Source organism: Notamacropus eugenii, chromosome 4, assembly GCF_028372415.1.
Source record: "Notamacropus eugenii isolate mMacEug1 chromosome 4, mMacEug1.pri_v2, whole genome shotgun sequence".
Taxonomy (NCBI): domain Eukaryota; kingdom Metazoa; phylum Chordata; class Mammalia; order Diprotodontia; family Macropodidae; genus Notamacropus; species Notamacropus eugenii.
Genome location: NC_092875.1, coordinates 184687607 through 184707270, shown reverse-complemented (window position 1 = coordinate 184707270; position 19664 = coordinate 184687607). Strand labels below are relative to the sequence as shown.

The 19664-nt window shown below is 38.2% G+C and overlaps 1 protein-coding gene across 7 annotated transcripts in view; it reads right to left on the bottom strand.

Annotated features, from left to right (window-relative positions):
* The window catches only part of PHACTR1 (phosphatase and actin regulator 1), a 668125-nt gene that overhangs the window by 451861 nt on the left and 196600 nt on the right, over positions 1-19664 (bottom strand). For 2 of the 7 annotated variants that reach the window (XM_072603847.1, XM_072603843.1), the window contains exon 1: positions 10378-12261. The exons of 4 other annotated variants lie outside the window; for them this stretch is intronic. Coding sequence is in view for 2 of the 3 variants with exons in the window: in XM_072603843.1 (XP_072459944.1) it covers positions 10378-10417 (40 nt within the window). In the remaining variant the exon portion in view is untranslated. Of the gene's footprint in view, positions 1-10377; positions 12262-19664 lie in introns of those variants that run through there. One more of the 7 variants, XM_072603848.1, reaches the window with a different exon arrangement.

Sequence of the window (19664 nt, the reverse complement as noted above, 5' to 3'; positions counted from 1 at the left end):
CAATCATCTGGTCAGATATTTGGGAGATGTCTATTACTTCCAGCAATCCATTGGAGAAGAAAACGGCAAATCACTCCAGTATCTTTGCCAAGAAAACTCCAGGACACTATGGTCCACTGGTCACAAAGAGTCAAACAGGACTGAATGACTGAACAATAACACATTGCTTCCAAAAGAGGGCACAAGCATGCAGATATTACATTAGCAAAAAGGAGATTAAGTCTGGCTGTAGCTTTCCTGTTCTCTTCAGTTGAGGAAAACATAGATTTAAGAAAAGCTTCTCCTAAAGCAAATGCAAGTTAGCATCTGGATTTCATTATTTTTACTATCTAGGCCAACTTTCCAAATCTGTCCCTAGCACCACAGGATAGCAAGTGACCCAATTTATCTGTGAATCCTCTCAACAATAATATATACCAGAAATCTGATTGAGAATTGGCATCCGGGTCATTAGGAGGCGGCCAGAGAGAGCTTCATAGCCTGGCTTTAGTTTTACCCCATGTATGTTAGCAAGAGACATAGGATGATCTCTCTAGGGTTTCAGGGATACAAAGTAACTTAGTGGCCAGGTGGGGTGTCTGTGTGGGCATGTGCATGTGTATATGGAGGTGAGGAAGAGAAAACAAATCCATTATGTGAGAAGGAAAATGTAAAATTCTGCCTATTTTCTGTTTTTACATAATTCATATCCTAAAGGGAAAAAAAAATTTTGAGGGATTTTTCTTAACTAAAGTATCCCTTTTCTGAGGTCATCCTCCAGTTCTAATTGGAACTTCTCATTCAGACCCTAAACTTAGTTTCTTTGCCAGCCATTCTGTTTTCCCAGGTGTTACTTGATGGACATCTCATCGAGGAGGCAGAAGGGTCTAATAGTTTTTGGGGGCATGGGGGAAACAAACCATCAGAGACTCTAAGAATCCCTGAGGTGGAAGGAACCTCAGAGGCCATTTAGTCCAACCTGTGTCTGAACAAGGATGCCCTTCACCATACCCAATAAGCGGTCATCTAGCTAGGAGGCCAATGTCCTGGTCATGAGCCATTCCATCTGAACTATGAGGTTATAAAAATGGATACTCAGTCTGTTTGGGGTCTGCCCTTGTGATCCTTGCTGTTTGGTACGTATGATCTGCCAGAGCATGGGCCAGCCTAGCTTTTGAGAATCTAGAGTCCATCTCTAGGATTTGACAAGGAATTGGAAGAGAGCTTGTGTAGAACTATGAGGTTATACAAATGGATATTCAATCTGTTTGGGATCTGCCTCCTTGATGGTTGGTATGTATGATCTACCAGATCATGGGCCAGCCTAGACTTTGAGAATCTAGGATGTGACAAGGAATTGGAAGAGATCTTGAGTAGAGAATTAAACCTGATTTAAGAGAAGTTTGATCAAATGGAATCCCAGCCTTGGGCGGTAAGGACACCTTCATTATGCAGACTTTCTGTATTACTATTCTACATCATTATGTACTCAGCGGAACACAATTTGGCCTATATAGAAATTGAAATCCACAGTATGGTAAAGCACTTTACAATAGACATACATGGTGTTTATGATATACTCTGAAATCAATGACATTCTGAGGCCAGTAAAGTATCCTGTATTCACACTTTTCTTCCTAATTCTCCCAATATAAACCCCAGTTGGCAGAGTTAGGGGATTCAAATACAACTGTATAGCTTCAAAACTAAATCAGCCATATAATACATCAATTCAAAAACATTATATTCACTACAGAGAAACAGAGCAACTGACAAACACTTACTGAACCAACTGCTGCCTCTAAGGGGTTTATATTCTGTTGGAGGTTGGGGGGAACACATGTAAACAAGTATACATCAAATGAACACAAGGTTATTTTGTTGGGGAGGAACTAGTAGCTGGAGGGAACCAAGAGAAGTCTCATCATTAGGAAGTAAGGTATTTGAGATCACGTATTTCTCTAGCACCTAGCACAATGCCTGACATATAGTAGGTGCTTAATAAATGCTTGTTGATTGATCCATTGATACAGTACATGATGATTGAGATGAGCTTTGGGAGAAACTAGAAATTCTAGAGATACCAAACAGACTCATCTTGGATCCTTTCTAAAATGAATAATAATTTTAAAAATTAACCATAATAAAAGTAGTTGGAATTTATGATACTTTAAGGTTTGCAAAGGGCTTTCTGTACATTAACTCATTTGATTCTTCAAAGATTCCTGTGAAACAGATAGTATTATTCTTATTTTGGAGATAAAGAAACAGACTCAGAAGGGCAGAAGTTTTTTGCCATAGTCCCATGGCTAGGTACGGGTTAGAAGTGGGATTCCAACTTATACCTTCCCTGTCTCCAAACCCAGAATCCCTCCCACTACACTCTACTGCTTGAGGCATCACTGCTGAGGACATGGTGTTGATACTGAAACTCCTGGACATTTTTTGATGATGATGATGATGGTCTTTAAGGTTCCAGAGAGCATGGAAAACTTGTATTCATAGATGCATCTTTTTGTATTCAATCCAGGGTAACTGAGTACTTTCAGATAGTTTTCCCTGTACATGAATGAATAAGGAATGACTCAATGAAGCTGGTATGATACCTGGATAAGAAAGAACTTTGATTTCACTCCCCTTCTCCCTGTCTTACAGCTGCGAAGGGAATAGGGAAGGTAGTGGTGACCCATTAAATACCAGGATTCATATTCTTTAGCAGCTGAATGCTCTTGACACAGTAGAAAGTACAGCATGACTCTAATGCTGGTCATAACAACCACACCGTAGGAGGAGGGACTCTTCTTCATGCTTTCCAATGAAATGATTTCTTCCTTGAAACAGAACAAAAGGTCAGGGGTGCAGAGGCAGCTAGCTACCTCCAAGCACAGAAGATGAAATGTTTTGGCAAGATAACTTGTGTTATCCCTGCCTGGACTTCCTCAAGTGCAATGTTAAAAATAGCCACAAGGGGGAGGTAAAGATTTATAAGTGATTGAAGGGAAAAAAACCAAACCAAACCCCAAACCCCCAAAATATGACAACACCATTTGCATGACCAAAACTAGGATGTGTGTTATTGTGCAAATCCCCATAGAGGTACTCTAATTGGGAGCACATGTTATCATCTGCATGGGGACATGTTTGTTCCCCAGGCTGGATCGGGGGGGCCAGGCCTCCAGTTTACCTTGGGGAGCAAAGTTCTCACTTGCCTCTAGCCAAGATGGGGCCAGACCTCTGAATCCTGCCTTGAAGACAGAGGGTAATAGATCGGAGGGCTCTCCTAAGCTTTCTCCTTTCCTTGTCCTTGTCCTTTCCCTATCTGGCCAGTCTGGGTGCTTTAAGTGAACCGCTGACTAAGTATGAGCATGGAAATGGAGCGATCTATAATAATTACATTATCACCATGCAGTTCACAAAAGCATGGGTTTGAGGGGAACACACTGAAGCCACAGAGGTGGGGGGAGGAAAAAACTTTCCTTTTTTTGTTAAAAAGATGAAAAAGATAATGGATTCAACCAAGAGAGTAAAATATAGAGGAGGAGTTCTTAATCTTTTTTGTATCCTTAACCCTGACTCCTCTGGCAATCTGGTGAAGCCTGTGTATCCCTTCTAGGAATCATGTTTTTAAATACATAAAATACATAGGATTGCAAAGAAAATCAATTGTATTGAAATATTTTTAAAAAACAAACAAACAAGTTCATGGGCCCTATTCAGGTTAAGAAACCCTGGAATAGAGGAAGAAATACTGAATTTGGAGTAGCAAAAACTGGGTTCAAATCCCAGCTCTGTTACTTAACTACTTGTATGACCAATTTCTTTTCTAGGCTTCAGTTTACTCATTCATGAAATGAACAGGCTGATTCTCTAAAGTTTATTGTAGCTCTCAATCCTGTGATTCCAATTCAAGGAGTGATCATCTAATTTATGTACTTTTTCCCCTGCTGCTTTGGATCAGACCTGTGATTTCATCAGTGTAGGGAAATTTCCTCCATGAATGCAAGTTAATTTGCCCATAATTTATAGCCTTGGAGAGTTGAAGAGGGACCCTGAAACTTTAAGTGACTTGTTCATGCTCACACACCTAATTAAGTGTCAGAGACAGAACCTGAACCTAGGTTTTCTGATTTCAAGGCAAGCCTGTTAACTGCTGTACCATTTATGCCATCTCTCTATCTCCTCCTGTAAGTTGATGCCTGTCTGTGAACCGTCTTGCTCTCACTTTCTCCCAATCCTTGACCCTGTCATCTTATCTACCCACATCTCTCCAACATTACTTTGTGTTTTCTATGTATTTTGTGTTTACTGTATTTGTCCATTGTTCCTCCCAATGGAATTGTAAACTTGTTGAAAGCACAGACTATTTCTTTTTTGTCTTTGAATCCGCAGCATCTAGTACAGTACATGGCAACAAATGCTTAATTAATAATGCTTGCTGATTGATTGACTTATTGATGAACAATTCTCTGTTTTTTCTCCATAACTCTGGTACCTAACACAGTCTTCTTTTCTCCTTCTTCCTTGTCTTAATTCTTCAAGATCTATGTTGACAATCTATTACCTTGTCTTCTTTCCATCCTATGACTTCCATCTTCCCTTTATCTCAGCTATATACGAAGTTGGCCATATCTTCAATGTCTTATACTAAAAAAAAGTTCAACCTCCAAGATTTTGAACTCTGAAATTCTTCCCTCTGATCATAATCTCTTCCTCTACCTTTCCACTGACTTGCTCCTCCTTTGGTTACTATAATCCCAGATTCTGTTGTTTTGTTCTCATTTCCCTCCCTAACCAGCCTTGACTCCAGGGTCAACCACTTTAATAATGTCTTCACCATTGAATTAAAAAAAAAAATCACAAAAGCTTTGTCTTGAAAGGACCATATATTCCAACGTATGATCCCTTTTATGCCACTCCAAACAACTATTCAGAAAGTCTTTGTTTGAAGACTTTTATTAAGGAGGAAACCATCCCTCCCAGGGGCAATCCAATTAATTTTGGGACAGTTGTAGTAGTTAGGAAGTTTTTTTCCTCTTAAATCAATTCTGGATCTGCCCATCTACAATTTCCACGCATTGTTTCTAGCTTGCCCTCTGGAGCCAATCAGAATAAGAACAAACCTAAGATATACGGCGTCCCTTTAAGTACTTGAAAACAGCTATTAACCTCCTTGTAAATCTTCTCCAGACTTACCTCCTCATTTTCTTCAATCAGCCTTTGCATGATGTGGTTTTTGGTCCCTTCATTATCTTGGTTGCCTCTTTCTGTATACTTCTACTTATCAATTTTCTTCCTAAAATATAAAACTCAATACCCAATGCAGCATTCCAGGTCTCATCAGGTAGAACACAGCAGGACAGTTAGTACCCTTTTGTGGGCACTACATTTCTTTTTGGACTCAAAGCTTTCATTATCATGTTGTTGATTTTTTAAAATCCTGAATAAGAAAGAACACTGCTTTCACTCCCTCCCCTTCTCCCTGTCTCATAGTTGTGAAGGTAACGGGAAGGTATTGGTGACCCATTGAATACCAGGATATATATTCTTTAGCAGCTGAATGCTCTTGACACGGTAGAAAGTACAGCATGACTCTAACGCTGTTCACAACAAGCCTGAGGGTTTCCCTTACACATGCAATTTTGATTTTTTTAATCAAAATATCATTTATATGGCCAATTGTTCTAGTCTACTGAGACCTTTCTGAACCTATCTTATCCAGTGTTAGCTATACTTTCCAGCTTTATGGCATGTGAAAATTGGATAATCATGTCATTTATGCTTTAACCCAGGTCTTTGATCAGATATTGAACAATGCAGGACCAAGGGCAGTACTCCCTGAGGTACTCCATTAGGGACTTCCCTACAAGCCATTAATGACGACTCTCTGGAATCAATCATTCACTCAGTTGCAAATATTGTACTATTATCAAACTTACCTATCTCCACCTTTTCCAAAAAGAATAGCATGAGAGAATTTGCTAAATAGACTGCTGAATTCTTTATATACTACTCTAACATTATCCTGAAATTCTAATCAAGTAACCCTGTCTAATGAGAAAATAAGTTTAGTTTGTCATAACCTGTTCTTGATGAAGCCATGATGACATTAAGTGATCACTGCTTTTGTTTCTAACTATTCAAAAGTGTTCTCTTTAGTAATATATTCTAGAATTTTTAGGTAATTAAATTTATAGTTTGCAAATTCTATCCTCTTCTCTTTTTAGAAACAATTTGACTTTCTCCAGTTTTGTGGCATTTCTCTTATTCTCCAGTTTCTCAAACACTGCTCAGAAATTCAATTCAATAATAAATACTTATTAGGTACTTGCTATGTTCAAGGCACTCTGCTAGGAACTATGTATACGCATTAAAAAAAACAAAGGAACAAAAAAACTGTCTCTCCCTTCAAGAAGCTTACAGTTTAATGAGGTATAAAATATGTAGTAAAAAGAAAATAATTTGAAAAAAGGAAGAAATATTAACAATAGAAGAGATTAGGAAAAACTTTGAGTGGGAGACTAAGCCTTGAGAGAAGCTAAAAGCAACTAGGTAGTATAAGGTTAATTAAATCTTCCCCACCAATTAATAGGCCTCAAGTACCTTTTATTAATTTCTATTGAGGTACTGGGTCAGAGGGTCCTGCCCTCTAGCTCTGAAAAGTGTATAAAGACTCTGAGGTGAGGTTTTACTTTGGGGCTTACTCACTGGAAGTGTTTATTTGGCCAGATGAGAGTCTGGGCTGCTGCTAAGGCTTTGAAAACCCATACGCTGGTGCTTCTCTCTCTGATAACTATGTATGTATGGTCAGACAGTTGGATCTGTCTGTTGATCTGTGATATATGTATTGCTTACGGTCAGACAGTTGGAAGCCCTGTCTACTGATTGTGATTTCTCTGTGTTTTCTCTGAAGTTCAGAGCGCTGACTTTTTCTCCTGCACTAAGGGAATGATGTATGTGCTTGATTAAAATGATTTTTGACCCCTCAAAAGTTGTTTTCCTTTCAGAAAAGTAGATCTAAGAACCTGTACAGCAGGCCCTCCTGTGTATGTCAGCATCCTTGCTGATACAAGTAGCCAGCGGAGAAAGTGCTAGACCTGGAGTCAGGAACTCTGGAGTTCAAATCTAGCCTCAGATACTTACTAGCTGTGTGACCCTAGACAAGTCACTTAACCTCTTTCTGCCTCAGCTTTTTCAGCTGCAAGAAGGGGATCATAATAGTATCAACCTTACAGGGTTGTTGTGAGGATAAAATGAGCTATTTGTAAATCTCTTAGTACAGTGAATGGTATATACTGTGTCTAAAAGCCTATTCATTTCCTCACTTTCTCCCCTTCTCTTCTCCCCTCCCTACCAATGATTCTAAGAAACAGAGATGAAAAAGAACATTCCAGGCATAAGACAACAGCCTAGGCAAAGTCAGGGATGTGGGAAAATAGAATGCTGAGTTCAGAGAGTATCAAATAAACCAGGTTAGCTAAAACTGAATATGTAAAAGGAAGTAACATGAAATAAATATGAAAACGTAAGTTAGAGCCAGACTTTGAATGCCAGGCTGAAAAATTCACATTTTATCTTAGAAGAAGCAATCACTGAAGATTTGGGGGCAGGGGAGTGACATTGTGAGCAGTCTTAGACCTTTTTTGAGGCAGCCAGGTGGCTCAAGGATAGAGCACTGGCCCTACAGTCAGAAATTCCTGAGTACAAATCCAATAGTAGATACTTACTAGCTGTGTGACCCTGGGCAAGTCAATTACTTGTAGTTTGCCTGTATTTCTTCAGTTATAAAATGTGGATCCTAACAGCATTCTACCTTGCAACGTTGTTGCAAAGTTCAAATGAGATAATATTGTAAAAAACACCTAACACAATGCCTGGTTTATAGCACCAAATAAATGTTTATTTCCTTTCCTTCTTAAATCTTCCTTTTGATCCCCATATAGCTCAAAAAAAGAGACTGATACCATCAAACCTTCAAGCTTTTATTCACTTTCTTTTTTTTCTTCACTTCCAAACTTGCAGAAAAAAACAGTTTTCACTCATTGCCTCTACTCTCTCCTCTTCCTCTCACTCTGCAAGACCTTAATCAGGATTCTGTGTCGTTACCTCCCTTGCACTCCATTCCACACTCTTTCCTGACTTCCCTATTTCCTTTAATGGCATCCTCATCCTCTCAGTCACCCTGGTTCTTAACCCAGTAATCACATTTATCTACCCCTTTTCCCTCAAATTCCCATGTAATCAATTGCTAAAACAATATAGTTCATTGTGTCTGTCTCTTGTGTCAAAGAACCTACATACAAATCCTGTCTTGGCTACTCTCTACCTACATGACTTTGAGTAAATTATTTTCCCTTTCAAGAGTCTCAGTTTCCTCATCTGTAAAGTGAACAAATTGGGTTATTGATCTTGTGATCTACAACCCTTTCACTGCTTTTTGTGTCACCTATGATTTATTCAAGAAGTAGCATAATGTAGGGGTTAGTACAGAGTGCTGGACTAGACGTATGGAAGACCCGGATTTGAATCCTAACTCAGACAGTCACTATGTGATTCTGGACAAGTGATTTCTCTCAGTTTCCTCATTATAAAATGAAGGGCTTAGACTCAATAACCTCCAAAGTCTATTTCAGCTCTCTAAATAATCTTACAGATTCTTTCTGCTTAGCGTCTACATGAGTTGTTATACTGATCTTTTCTCAAGGGGATCATATGATTTCAAAATGGAAGGGAGCTTAGTGACGATCCCCCTCAAAGAAAAGCTGAAAGCTGTCAAGTGGCTTGCCAGAAACACAGCAAAAAGTAGAACCAGTATAGCTTCAGTGTCCCTTCCCTACAACACACCAACTTGGATCTATGTTTGCCTTGACAGTGACTGGTACATCGCCTTGCACATGATAGGTGCACTGACAGGGGGAAAGAGAGCAAACCTTAAATCAGTCCATTATGGCATTTGTTGGTATTGGTGATGAAAGATTTGGTGGGGGGGGGGAGGGGATATTGAAACATTTGACCAAATGAAATGTCTTATATTATTTGTGTACTTCGTAGGTGTTTTCCCCCCATGTTTTCCCTTATTATCATGGATAAATAAAAATATGACAGCCCTACTGAAGAAACTGGGGCAGTTAGGTACTTTTATTCTGCCTTGTTCCTCTATTAAGCACAAAGTATAGTCAAAATAAACAACGCTATGTTTTGCAAATCTAATTATTGACAGTCAAAAAATATCCCTCAGTTTGAAAAGATTTTCAAAGATAATTTCATAGAAAACCTTTTTGTAAATCCATGTAGGTATATAAATATTAAAAACCAGCCCAGCATAGTGGATAGATAGCCAGCCTTAGAGCTGGGAAAGACCTGCATTTAAGTCCCATCTCTGATACTTATCAGCTATATAATCCTGGGAAAGGCACTTCCCCTCCCAATGCCTCAGGCAACATTGTAAAATGATCAGTTCCAAAATTGGTGCTAAACTGCATTGGTAGAGGGAATTTTCTTATATGGAGGTTCTCAGTACCAGTTCCTAGTCTTATATAAATATTATGATTTCCCTCCTAGATACCCATAGATGTAGCTCTCTCAGAGGTTTATATGCCTAAAGAGCTATTATTAAAACCACAATCAGTTATGCATGTATAATATCTTTCTTGCACATTTTGCAAAGACTTTACTAAATGTTTGAATGATAAATAGTTTGGCCACTGTTCTGCTGCCATTAGTTTTACAAAGTGTGCATTTTTCTACAATGAACTCTTTTGGCTAAATCTTCTCTTGTTGATAACTAAGTACCAACTCATTTGAGCTCTTTCTGTCTTTTGAGATCACATCTCCTCCTTCATCCCTGCCTCACGTGAAGGTATGCATCTTCTTGCCAAGCAATCACCTTTATGACATACACAAGTGATCATATTCCTTCTTGTTTTCTTCAGCAGATTGCCCCCTCTATCACACCCACTCTTTAATTTGTCTTTTCCTTTCTGTTGGCTGTTTCCTCTGCTACCTACAAACAGGTCCATAGCTCTCCAATCCTCAAAAACAAACAAACAAAATCCCCCAAACCTCCCAAAACCAACATTCTCATTTGATCCATTCATCTTCACTAGCTATTATTGTTTATTCCTCCTCCCTTCTTAGGTAATTTCATTCAGAAAATGGTATACAATTGTGTCTGCTTTCTCTCCTTATGCTCTGTTCTAAACCCTCTACAGTTTGGCTTCTAACCTCATCATTTAACTGAAACTTCTCTTTCTCTCTCTTCAGTTATGAATGATTGACTGACAAATATGATGTAATTTTCTCTATCCACATCCTTTCTACCTCTGTGCTACCTTTGATACTGTTGCCTACTTTCTTCTCCTAGATTTTTATGAGGCTACCCTCTCCTATTTTTCCTCCTACCTGTCTGATGACTTCCCAGTCTTCTCTGCTGGCTCTCCATTTATATCTTGCCTATTAACCACAGTTGCTCCCCAAGGGTCTTTCCTGAGTACTCTACCCTTTTCCCTCTAGACTCTTACTTGGTGATCTCATCAGCTTCCATTGATTCTATTGTCGTCTCTATGCAGATGATTCTCAGATTTATTTACCAAGCCTTAACCTCTCTCTTGACCACTGTTCTCATATCTTCAACTGCCCATTGGACATCTTGTAGTAAATAACCTGTAGACATCTCAAACTCAACATATCCAAAATAGAATTCATTAAATTTCCTGTCAAATACTATCTGCCTTCCAAACTCCAAATTTGAAAGTGTGCCACCTTATCAGTCATTTAGGCTTGTACCCTTGACTACACTTGCACTCACCCTGGGTGTTCAGCCTATTGCCAACTCTTGTCATGTCTACCTTTGCCACATCTTTGATGTGTGTCCTCTTCACACAGCTCCTGAGGCAGACCTTTATCACTCTCAGTCTGGACTATTTGTTATAGCCTGTATTTGGTCTCCTTACCTCAATTATCTCCTTAGTCTCATTCATCTTCACTTAGCTGCCAAAATAAGATTTGACTATATCACAGCCTTCTCATTAAATGCTAGTGGTTACTTATTATTTCCCAAATCAAATATAAAGTCTTCTGGCTAACTTTTAAATCTCTTTACAACGTGATTGCTTCTTACCTTTGCAATTTTCTTACACTCTTACTTTTTCATGAATTTTTTCGTGTATTGAAATATATTGTCACTTTTGTGTGCCCAGCTAACTGGATTTATGGGTCATTTTATCTAGTTTAAAATAAATTGCTAAAATCCTCAAATGGACCCGGGATTTATTCAATTTGGGCACTGCTTTCAACAATATACAACATAACTCATCTATGCTTGTCTGTTCTGTGGGACTATCTACATCTTCCCAAAAGTCCACTACTTGGGGTTCATCTAATATGCTGAAGGCATACTTTCAATTTGAAGGTACTGGTAGAACCCTCTGCCTATTCACCTGTCACCCCTCCCTCTTGCCATGTGACCAGCCCATCTTTTCTTCCTATCAAATAACTAAACTAACCCTCATTTAAAGGCTGTAGACGTGTGGCTCGGAAACATTCCTACAAAGAAACTAAAGATTAAAGGCAATGTTAATAATGAAAACACAAGCAAACAAGAAAATTGTAGAACTGATCTTTCTACTCCTAGTATGAACTTGTCATCAGGCACGTTAAATAAAAACATATATGTTAAATGAAAAAAAAACAATGATTATCTAATCAGATCTTTCTGGGATTTGGTAAAAGATGAGAAATTATTGCAATTATTTGAAATATAGATTTGCATACTCTATCATTAGTGATGAAGCCTACCATAAATATAGATAATGGATAATGATAACATGAAACCATCATGATAGAAAAGCACATTTATAATATTAGCTTTTGCTGTTGAAAATGATAGAGGCATGTCATCCATAAAAACCTTCATATCTCAACACTTTAAAAAACCCAGAATATTCTAATCTATTTAAATATTTCCAAAGACTTTTAGTGAGTTTTAAACCCATTTGTTTGAATATTTAATTCAATACTTTTGGATTAGTTTGCAAGAACAATTAACTGACATCAAGGAAGATGGAAATTTAATAGCTGGATTTTAACAGAAACCTTCACGTAAATGGCAAATAGGATTGAACAATGAGTATTGATTTAGTAAGTGCTGTCAATCTTCCATCTGGATATTATACCTTTGTGAAACTTCTTTTTCATCTATGATAGTCATTAAAACCAAGTATCAGAATAAACCAAACTTAGAACCAGATTCTCTAATCACTTTAAACCAAGATATTAAAGTATGATTTTAAAAAAAAGATAAAGCAAATCTGATTAAATATTAATAGTAATAATATCTTTAGTCAGAGCAGAAGGGATTTTGTATGATTTAATAAATAAAAGAAAATTTTAAAATTCAATAGTTTATTCTTTTAATTTCTGTTTTGTATCTTTTATAATACATAGAATACGTAGTGCATGTATATAATTTATAAATACACGTACACTCACTGGGGATTCATGACCAACAATTATGTTTGTATATAGCCATTGGAAAGGGGTCATGAAGGAATATAATCTTGGTTCTGGACCAAATCCCATTGGGAATATAATTATCTTGACTTAGATATAGTAAAATGTTCTCCATTTAGAAAACAGTACTTGGAAATGTTTATTTCTTAAAGCATAAACTTCTTATTTTAATGATTTTAGATAAAATTATTTCTAAAATGTCTTACACTTTTCCTTGACTTCTCAAACACAACATAATTATGACAAATACTGACACCATGAAACTCAATTATTGTACTTAAGAGTAACTGGGTGGTTCAATGTATCGAGTTCTGGGTCTGGGCTCAGGAAGACCTGAGTTCAAATTTAGCCTCAGATATTTACTAGCTGTGTGACCATTGGGCAAATGACTTAACCTCTGTTTGCCTTAGCTTCTACATCTATAAAATAGGAATACAAACAGCACCTGCCGCGCAGGTCAAGTTCATCACCCCTAATATCACCACCAAGCTGGTAACTCAAGACTTGAGTGACACCAACTCCTGCAGCCTCCTCTCCCATCTGATCAAAGGAGCAGTGGGTAGAGTGCCAAACTCCTCCCAGTGCCTTCCTTTAGGGAGGGCAGAAACTGGAATTTTCGGGCTCACTCAATTTTGCATCTTATCTCCCCACCCCTTTCCTGTCATCTTTTTTATTCTCTCCCTCCTCCATTAGACTGTAAGTTGTTTGAGGGCAAGGACTGTCTTTCTTTTTATTAACTACATCCCCAACACTCAGCCTGGTGCCTGGCACAAAGTAGATGCTTAATAAATCCTTATTGGATTTGATTGGAAAGTTAATATGTCTTCATTTGACAAATGTTAATGTCCTTTTTAAATTTTGTTTTTTCTAGTTAAATTCTAAGACAATCTTGTATTTGTCAGTGACAGCTTTGTGAAGGAATTCATCCTATATCAAAAGAGAGATAACAGGACTAATAAAAAGATCCCAAATGTTCTGAGCTATTTATTCATTGTTCAAAGTGTTCTAGAAAATGGTCTGCTTTCTTATTCACAATTAACTGATGCTATTTTAAGAAATATTACATGTAGGTGTTATAAGAAAATCTCTGACTTTATTGTAATGGGGAGCCCTCTCTCAATTGCAAGTGACTGTAAGTAGCTCCAATAGAGCTGCTTGAAAGACACAGAAGTTAAATAACTTTCCTAAGTTCCATGGCTATTAAGTATAACAATACTTAACCCATGTTTTTCTGATATCAAGTCTCACATCCAACCACTATTCCATGCTTCTAGGAAAATATTGTATAAATATATTTATATATATATATATATATAATTTATATAAAATATAGCTATGCAATAAGCTCACTGTATGGACCATGTGGTTATGATTAAATCATCATCAGTCTCTGATGAGTTTGTTCTGCCTTTAAGTTAGCTGATTGAAACTGGAAGGCAGAATGTCATAGTAGATAGAGAGCTGACCTTGAAGCCAGGAAGAACTGTTTTGATGTCTTGACTTTGACACCCACTGGCTGTGGGACTCTAAGCAAGGTACCTCTTAGTATTCTAGGCAACATCTTATGTCTATGAGCTGCAGAGAAGGTAGAGACAAACAGTAGCAGGAATGGTTTCCTCCTCCAGGGAGTATGCCACATTGCTGAAATCACCGTTCGCTTCCAGCCCTTATCTGAATTTAGAATTCCCTTGAATGCTGATTTCACAAACCTGTATGTATGAGTCTCCTTGGTTGATTGGCTGGGTGTCACCAAATCAAACTATGAAGACAGCTACCTTTATAAAAGCCAATATGTCTTTGGCCCCACTGTGGATAATCAAGAGCTGATGTATTTATTGCTGAAACATTGATAATTCCATGGATAGAAACTACTGGGTAGTGGGGGGGTCTGGGTTGGTAGTAGGGGAATGACAGGAATGAATGGGAGAGAGATGAAGAGACCCCAGCTTTGCCAAGACATTCTGAACTAGACAGATCTGAGGGAAAGAAGAGCAAAATCCATCTGCAGAAGCATGTGAGCTACATTCTCTGCTTATGAAAAATAGGCAGAAAGCTGTAATGTATTAGGCTTATTTTAACTTCAAAACTTCTCTTCGCCATCTTTAGGCGCCAACCATTCTAGCATGAAAAGTCACTGCCCTCAGTGTCTTTTTTCTGTTCCTTTTTCTTCTCTCTCTCTATTTTTTGTCATTGTTTTAGTGCCTGCCAAGCTATTGTTTAACAGGATGGGGGAATTTCTGTAAGAGAGGCAGTTGGAGTTGAGTTTCAGGAGCTCAGGAAGAGGTCCTAGTTCCTTCTACCAAGGGAGGACCAAACTAAAGGAAAGTAGAGGTCCCCTAGTGCTGGCAGACAGTGATCACACATGGCTCCTAAGGAAGAGCCAGAACTCGTTTAATAAAAATGTATCCATTCAGTCATCAGATGCTGCCAGCTTGTCCTAAATCAGGAGAGATGTTATGGTTCCTATGGATTATTAGATCCATTTTTCCTCCTCAGGAACAGCCCTGTTCCATTTTGTGGTGACTGTCGAAGTCACTTTGGATTGCAGTACCTCAAATTCTTCTTCAACATAGGAGTCCTACACACCTCAGAGAGAGAATAGACAGGGTCCCAACTAAGGATCATTATAGAGTTAATTCTCATCCCTCACATCATAGACTAAGTGCTGAAAAGGGTACTGAGGGTCATTTAGTCCAGTCCAATGTTTTTAGGTTTGTAGACAAGGAAAATAAAGCCCAGAGAAACTATTTATTTGGGTGGAAGGGATTGGATTTGAACCCAGGCTCTATGACTAAAAATATAGGGTTCTTTCTCTTGCGCTACTCTGCTGTAGCCTTCCTGCCTCACTGAGCCGCATGATTACCTGCTTAGACATCCCTTTTAGATCCCCACCCTGGCCACTGGACTTGGGTTTGAAGATACTCAGGCTTAAAGCCGGAATCCCAAAGAAATGATAAATGAATGGCACTCCTCCTTTCAGTCTTTCTTTTCCTTCCCAATAAGCAAGGGGATATTTTTCATTAAAGAATGAGACTTCTGTGGGTCCCCTTAATGTATACAGTGCTCTTTTCACTATGAGGAGTGTCATTTAATTTTATGCAATAAATTTATGATATCTTCATGCTTTTAAGGTTGTTTTATATCGCTAATCAGGCAAGATTTTGATTCGTGTGATCAGGTGTGTATGTGCGTGTATGTGCACATGCTCATTTAATTGGATTTCACAAAAATCAATGATGAGTCGATTTCTTAGGTTCATGATTGAATGGTAGTTATCATTTCTATTTCATTAAGCAGCTCACATGTGGTTATTCCCATTAAACATCACTCTGTCTCTTAAACAACCAATGGAGCTCTTTTAGTTTCTGATCTCTTGCTGCAGAACATTTGGCAGGGCTGAGAGTGGCTGCTCTATAGCAGCCAGATGACCCTGCTTGCCAGTCTTCTTTAACTGCAGGGATGAAGGCCATTTCCATCTATGTGATTCATACCAGAGAATGTGATACCCCAAGTGAAACTGTCCAGTTACCATTCTTTTGGTGAGTTATGGAGTCACACTAAGAGACACAGGGAAAATCCATCTTTGCCATTTGTTGAATCAGAGGGCAATTGACAACTTCAAAGTAAAACCAGACAATGATAATACTAAGAAATCCACAAATACCATCTCCACACCCTCAAACAAACATTATTGGAAAAGCAGCTTTTTAGATAATGGGAGTTCTTTAATCAAAAACATGTTCATTTTAAATGATCCCATTTGTTGTTTTAAATGAAAACTGCTTGGATTAAACACATATGAGTTAATAAATTCAGCAATTGTGGTTTTCCTTTTTTTTTTTTTACACCAGCAAGTGATTTGCTTGCTGATTGAGGGCAAAACTTAAAAAAAGGTCCACACGAAGGTAAATGAATGTGGAAGGGGTTCTTGGACCTGGATGAAGGATTTATTTACATTATTCTGTCTTTCTGGGTAGGAGGCCTGGAAAATCCTTAAAGTGATTGCTACACTCCTACGGATGTGTGACAACTTTGCCTCAGTGTTACAAAATAAAGCTGATCTCAGCTCACTTCTTAGGCTGCCTCAGGTTGGTAGAAGGATAATAAAATTAAAAATTAGAAAGGGTCTAAGGGCTAGAAGAACAGACAGAAGAGGTGTCATTTTGGGAGGTGAAAATAGTTTTCAGCCAATCAACGAGGATTGTTATTTGTTTCCATGAAACATGAAATGAGCCTTTGATTTGGGGTCAGATAATCTGAACTTCTGCCCTGACTCTGCCATAGAAGATGCATAGAATAGGTGGAACCTTTGTGGTTATCTTGGACAATCCTCTCATTTTGCAGATGAGGATATAGGTTCAGAGAGAGGATAAATTAATTATTACCATTTAAGTGGCAGAGGAAAGATTCAGACAGTAGGCACTTAATAAATGATCTTGCCCTGAATTGTCATGGATCCCAAGTCCAGCACTTTCCATTTGCACCACATTACCCCATTCATGTTTTCTGTGACCTTAGAGAAGTTATTTCATCAATTTGTGGCTCAATATTTGCATCTGTAAAATGGGGATGATAATAATAGATACACCATCTCATAGGATTGTTACAAGGAAAGTTGACCCATACTCTAGAGCAACAAAAAAATCATGTCATCACCACCACCACCATCATCATCATCATCATCATATAGTGGAAAGAATGTTACAATTAGAATAAGAAATCATAAATTCATGTCCCAGTTGGCTATTTATTATCTGAGTTCCTTTGGGCAAATAATTTGATCTCTATTGGTCTTCAATTTCAATCTATAAAATGGAGATCATAAAAGCAAGATAGTAAAAATTCCACTGGTCCTCTATTACCTTTAGGATCAAATACAAATTGGTCTGTATGGTATTCAAAATCCTACATAATCTAGTTCTAACCTCCCTTTCCAGATTTTTTTTTGTATATTACTTCTCTTTTAGCACTGTAGGAGTCAGCCAAATTGACCTTCACTCAGCACTTTCTAAGGCCATTACCCTGATCTCACTAGACTTTCTTCCTCCAACTTCAACCCAATACTAGCTATTTTAACTCTACACTGGCCACTGCCCTCTAATCCCTGGCATCTTTATCCTATTGTTGTACATTCCTTGCCAAGCCTCAGTCCTGGATTACTCCAACCATCTGGATCCTCCGATACTATTCGCATGCTGCTGAACAGAACTGGAGGAAGTCATATAACCATGTTGACTGAGTACATTATAAAGTTATGTTATCCAACTCCCTAAATGTAGCTAGTCAATCCTTTTATTTTTTCCTAATTGATTCCATATCTCACTTCCCACAAAAGCTTTCCCAAATCTTCTATTCTCTCCTCAAGCCTCTTCCCTAGTTGAGGACCTTACTTCTTAGTCTACTGATAACATTGAGGCTACTTGACATGAGCTACCTCAGTTTCCTTTTAATCTCCTTACTATCATCCCTCCACTTTCTTCTTTCTTTTAATTATTGACAGAGATGGCCCTTCTCCTTGTCATGACCTCAGATGCCCTTGATCCCATGTGTACCCATGATCCCATTTCCTAGCATCTTTTCCAATAGATTGCAATCTTAATCATTTTCTCCAAGTCAACCTCTCTCTATTAATGGTTCCTTCCATACTATCTCCAGACACGTCCAAGTTTCACCCATACCCCCCCAAAATGCAAAAACCTCTTCCTTAGGTCCAGTATCTCCTTAAATTATTATCCTACATCTTTCCTCCCTTTCTCTATCAAACTCTTAGAAAAGTCTGCTGACATTTACTATGTCCACTTTCTCTAACTTTCAATCTGCCTTTGGATTTCATCATTCAACTGAAACTTTTCTCTCCAAACTTATCAATCATCTCTTAGTTTCTAACTCCTGTTTTCTTTTTTGCAGGCCTCATTCTGCTTGACCTTTCCATTGCATTTTACACTGCTGGCCACCCCTTTCCCATCCTCTATAGTTTTTTGATGACTTACATCTCTCCTGGTTCTCCTCCTACCTGGTTGACTACTCATCAACTTTTGCTCAAGGATCTATCCTACACATTGCTATAAAAATAATTTTCCTTAAGGGAAGATCTGGCCTTATGAGTCCCCTGTTCTAGGGGACTCCTATGGACTCTGGAATAAAATATAAACTTTTCTGTTTAGCTTTTAAATTCCTTCACAATCTGGCTCCAACCTGGCTTTCTTGCCTCATTATATATTACTCCAACTTCCACACTCTGGGATCTAGCCAAACTATTTTTTTCTTTAGTCCTCTTTTCCAACAGTCCATCTCTCATCTCACACCATAACCCTTATGTTTGGCAGATGATGAAACTGAAAAAAATCTCAGAGTCCCTTGTCTTGGCCAAAGTCACACAGAAAAGAAGTATCAGAAAAAGAATTTGAGTCAGCCCTCCAACTCAAAATGGATTGCTATTTGCATTGACTGTTAAGACCTGGAATGCCCTCCCTCCTCACCTCTGCCTCAAAGAATCTTTATTTTCCTCCATGATGTAGCTAAAGTGCACCATATATATAAAAACGTTTCTGATGCCACCAACTTCTAGTGACCTCTCTCAGGCAGCCTTATATTTAATTACTTTGTATTTCTTCATTTTACATTCATTTTGCATATTCACATATATAAGTAACATATCTTTCTATCTATATCTGTCTGCTCATCCATTCAGCTATGCTCTATCTATCTAGCTATTTATCTATCATCTATCTATCTATTTCTTTATTAGTGTCTTATGGGTAGATATGTTTAATTCTTTATATTTATCTCCTTACTGCTTAGCACATTGCCTGCATGATAGACACTTAATAAATATGTGTTGACTAACTGATTTATTGATTGGCTCTTGCTATGCCTCCCATAATGGCATTCCATTTCTACACCGAGAAGTAGCGTGGCTTAATAACTACAGGGCTGGTACTGGAGCCAAGAAAGTTTGAGTTCAAATCCTACCTCAGACACTTCATAGCTGTGTGATCCAGGCTGAGTGATTCAGCTTCAGTATTGTTATCTGCATAATGGTGACAATAGTAGCCCCTAACTCACAGGGCTGCTGTGAGGGGCAGACCAGATCATCATTAAAAACCTTAAAGTGCCATGTGCCCTTTAGCTATCACCACTGTTACTATTACGTCCTTTTTCCATTCCTTTGCCTAGAC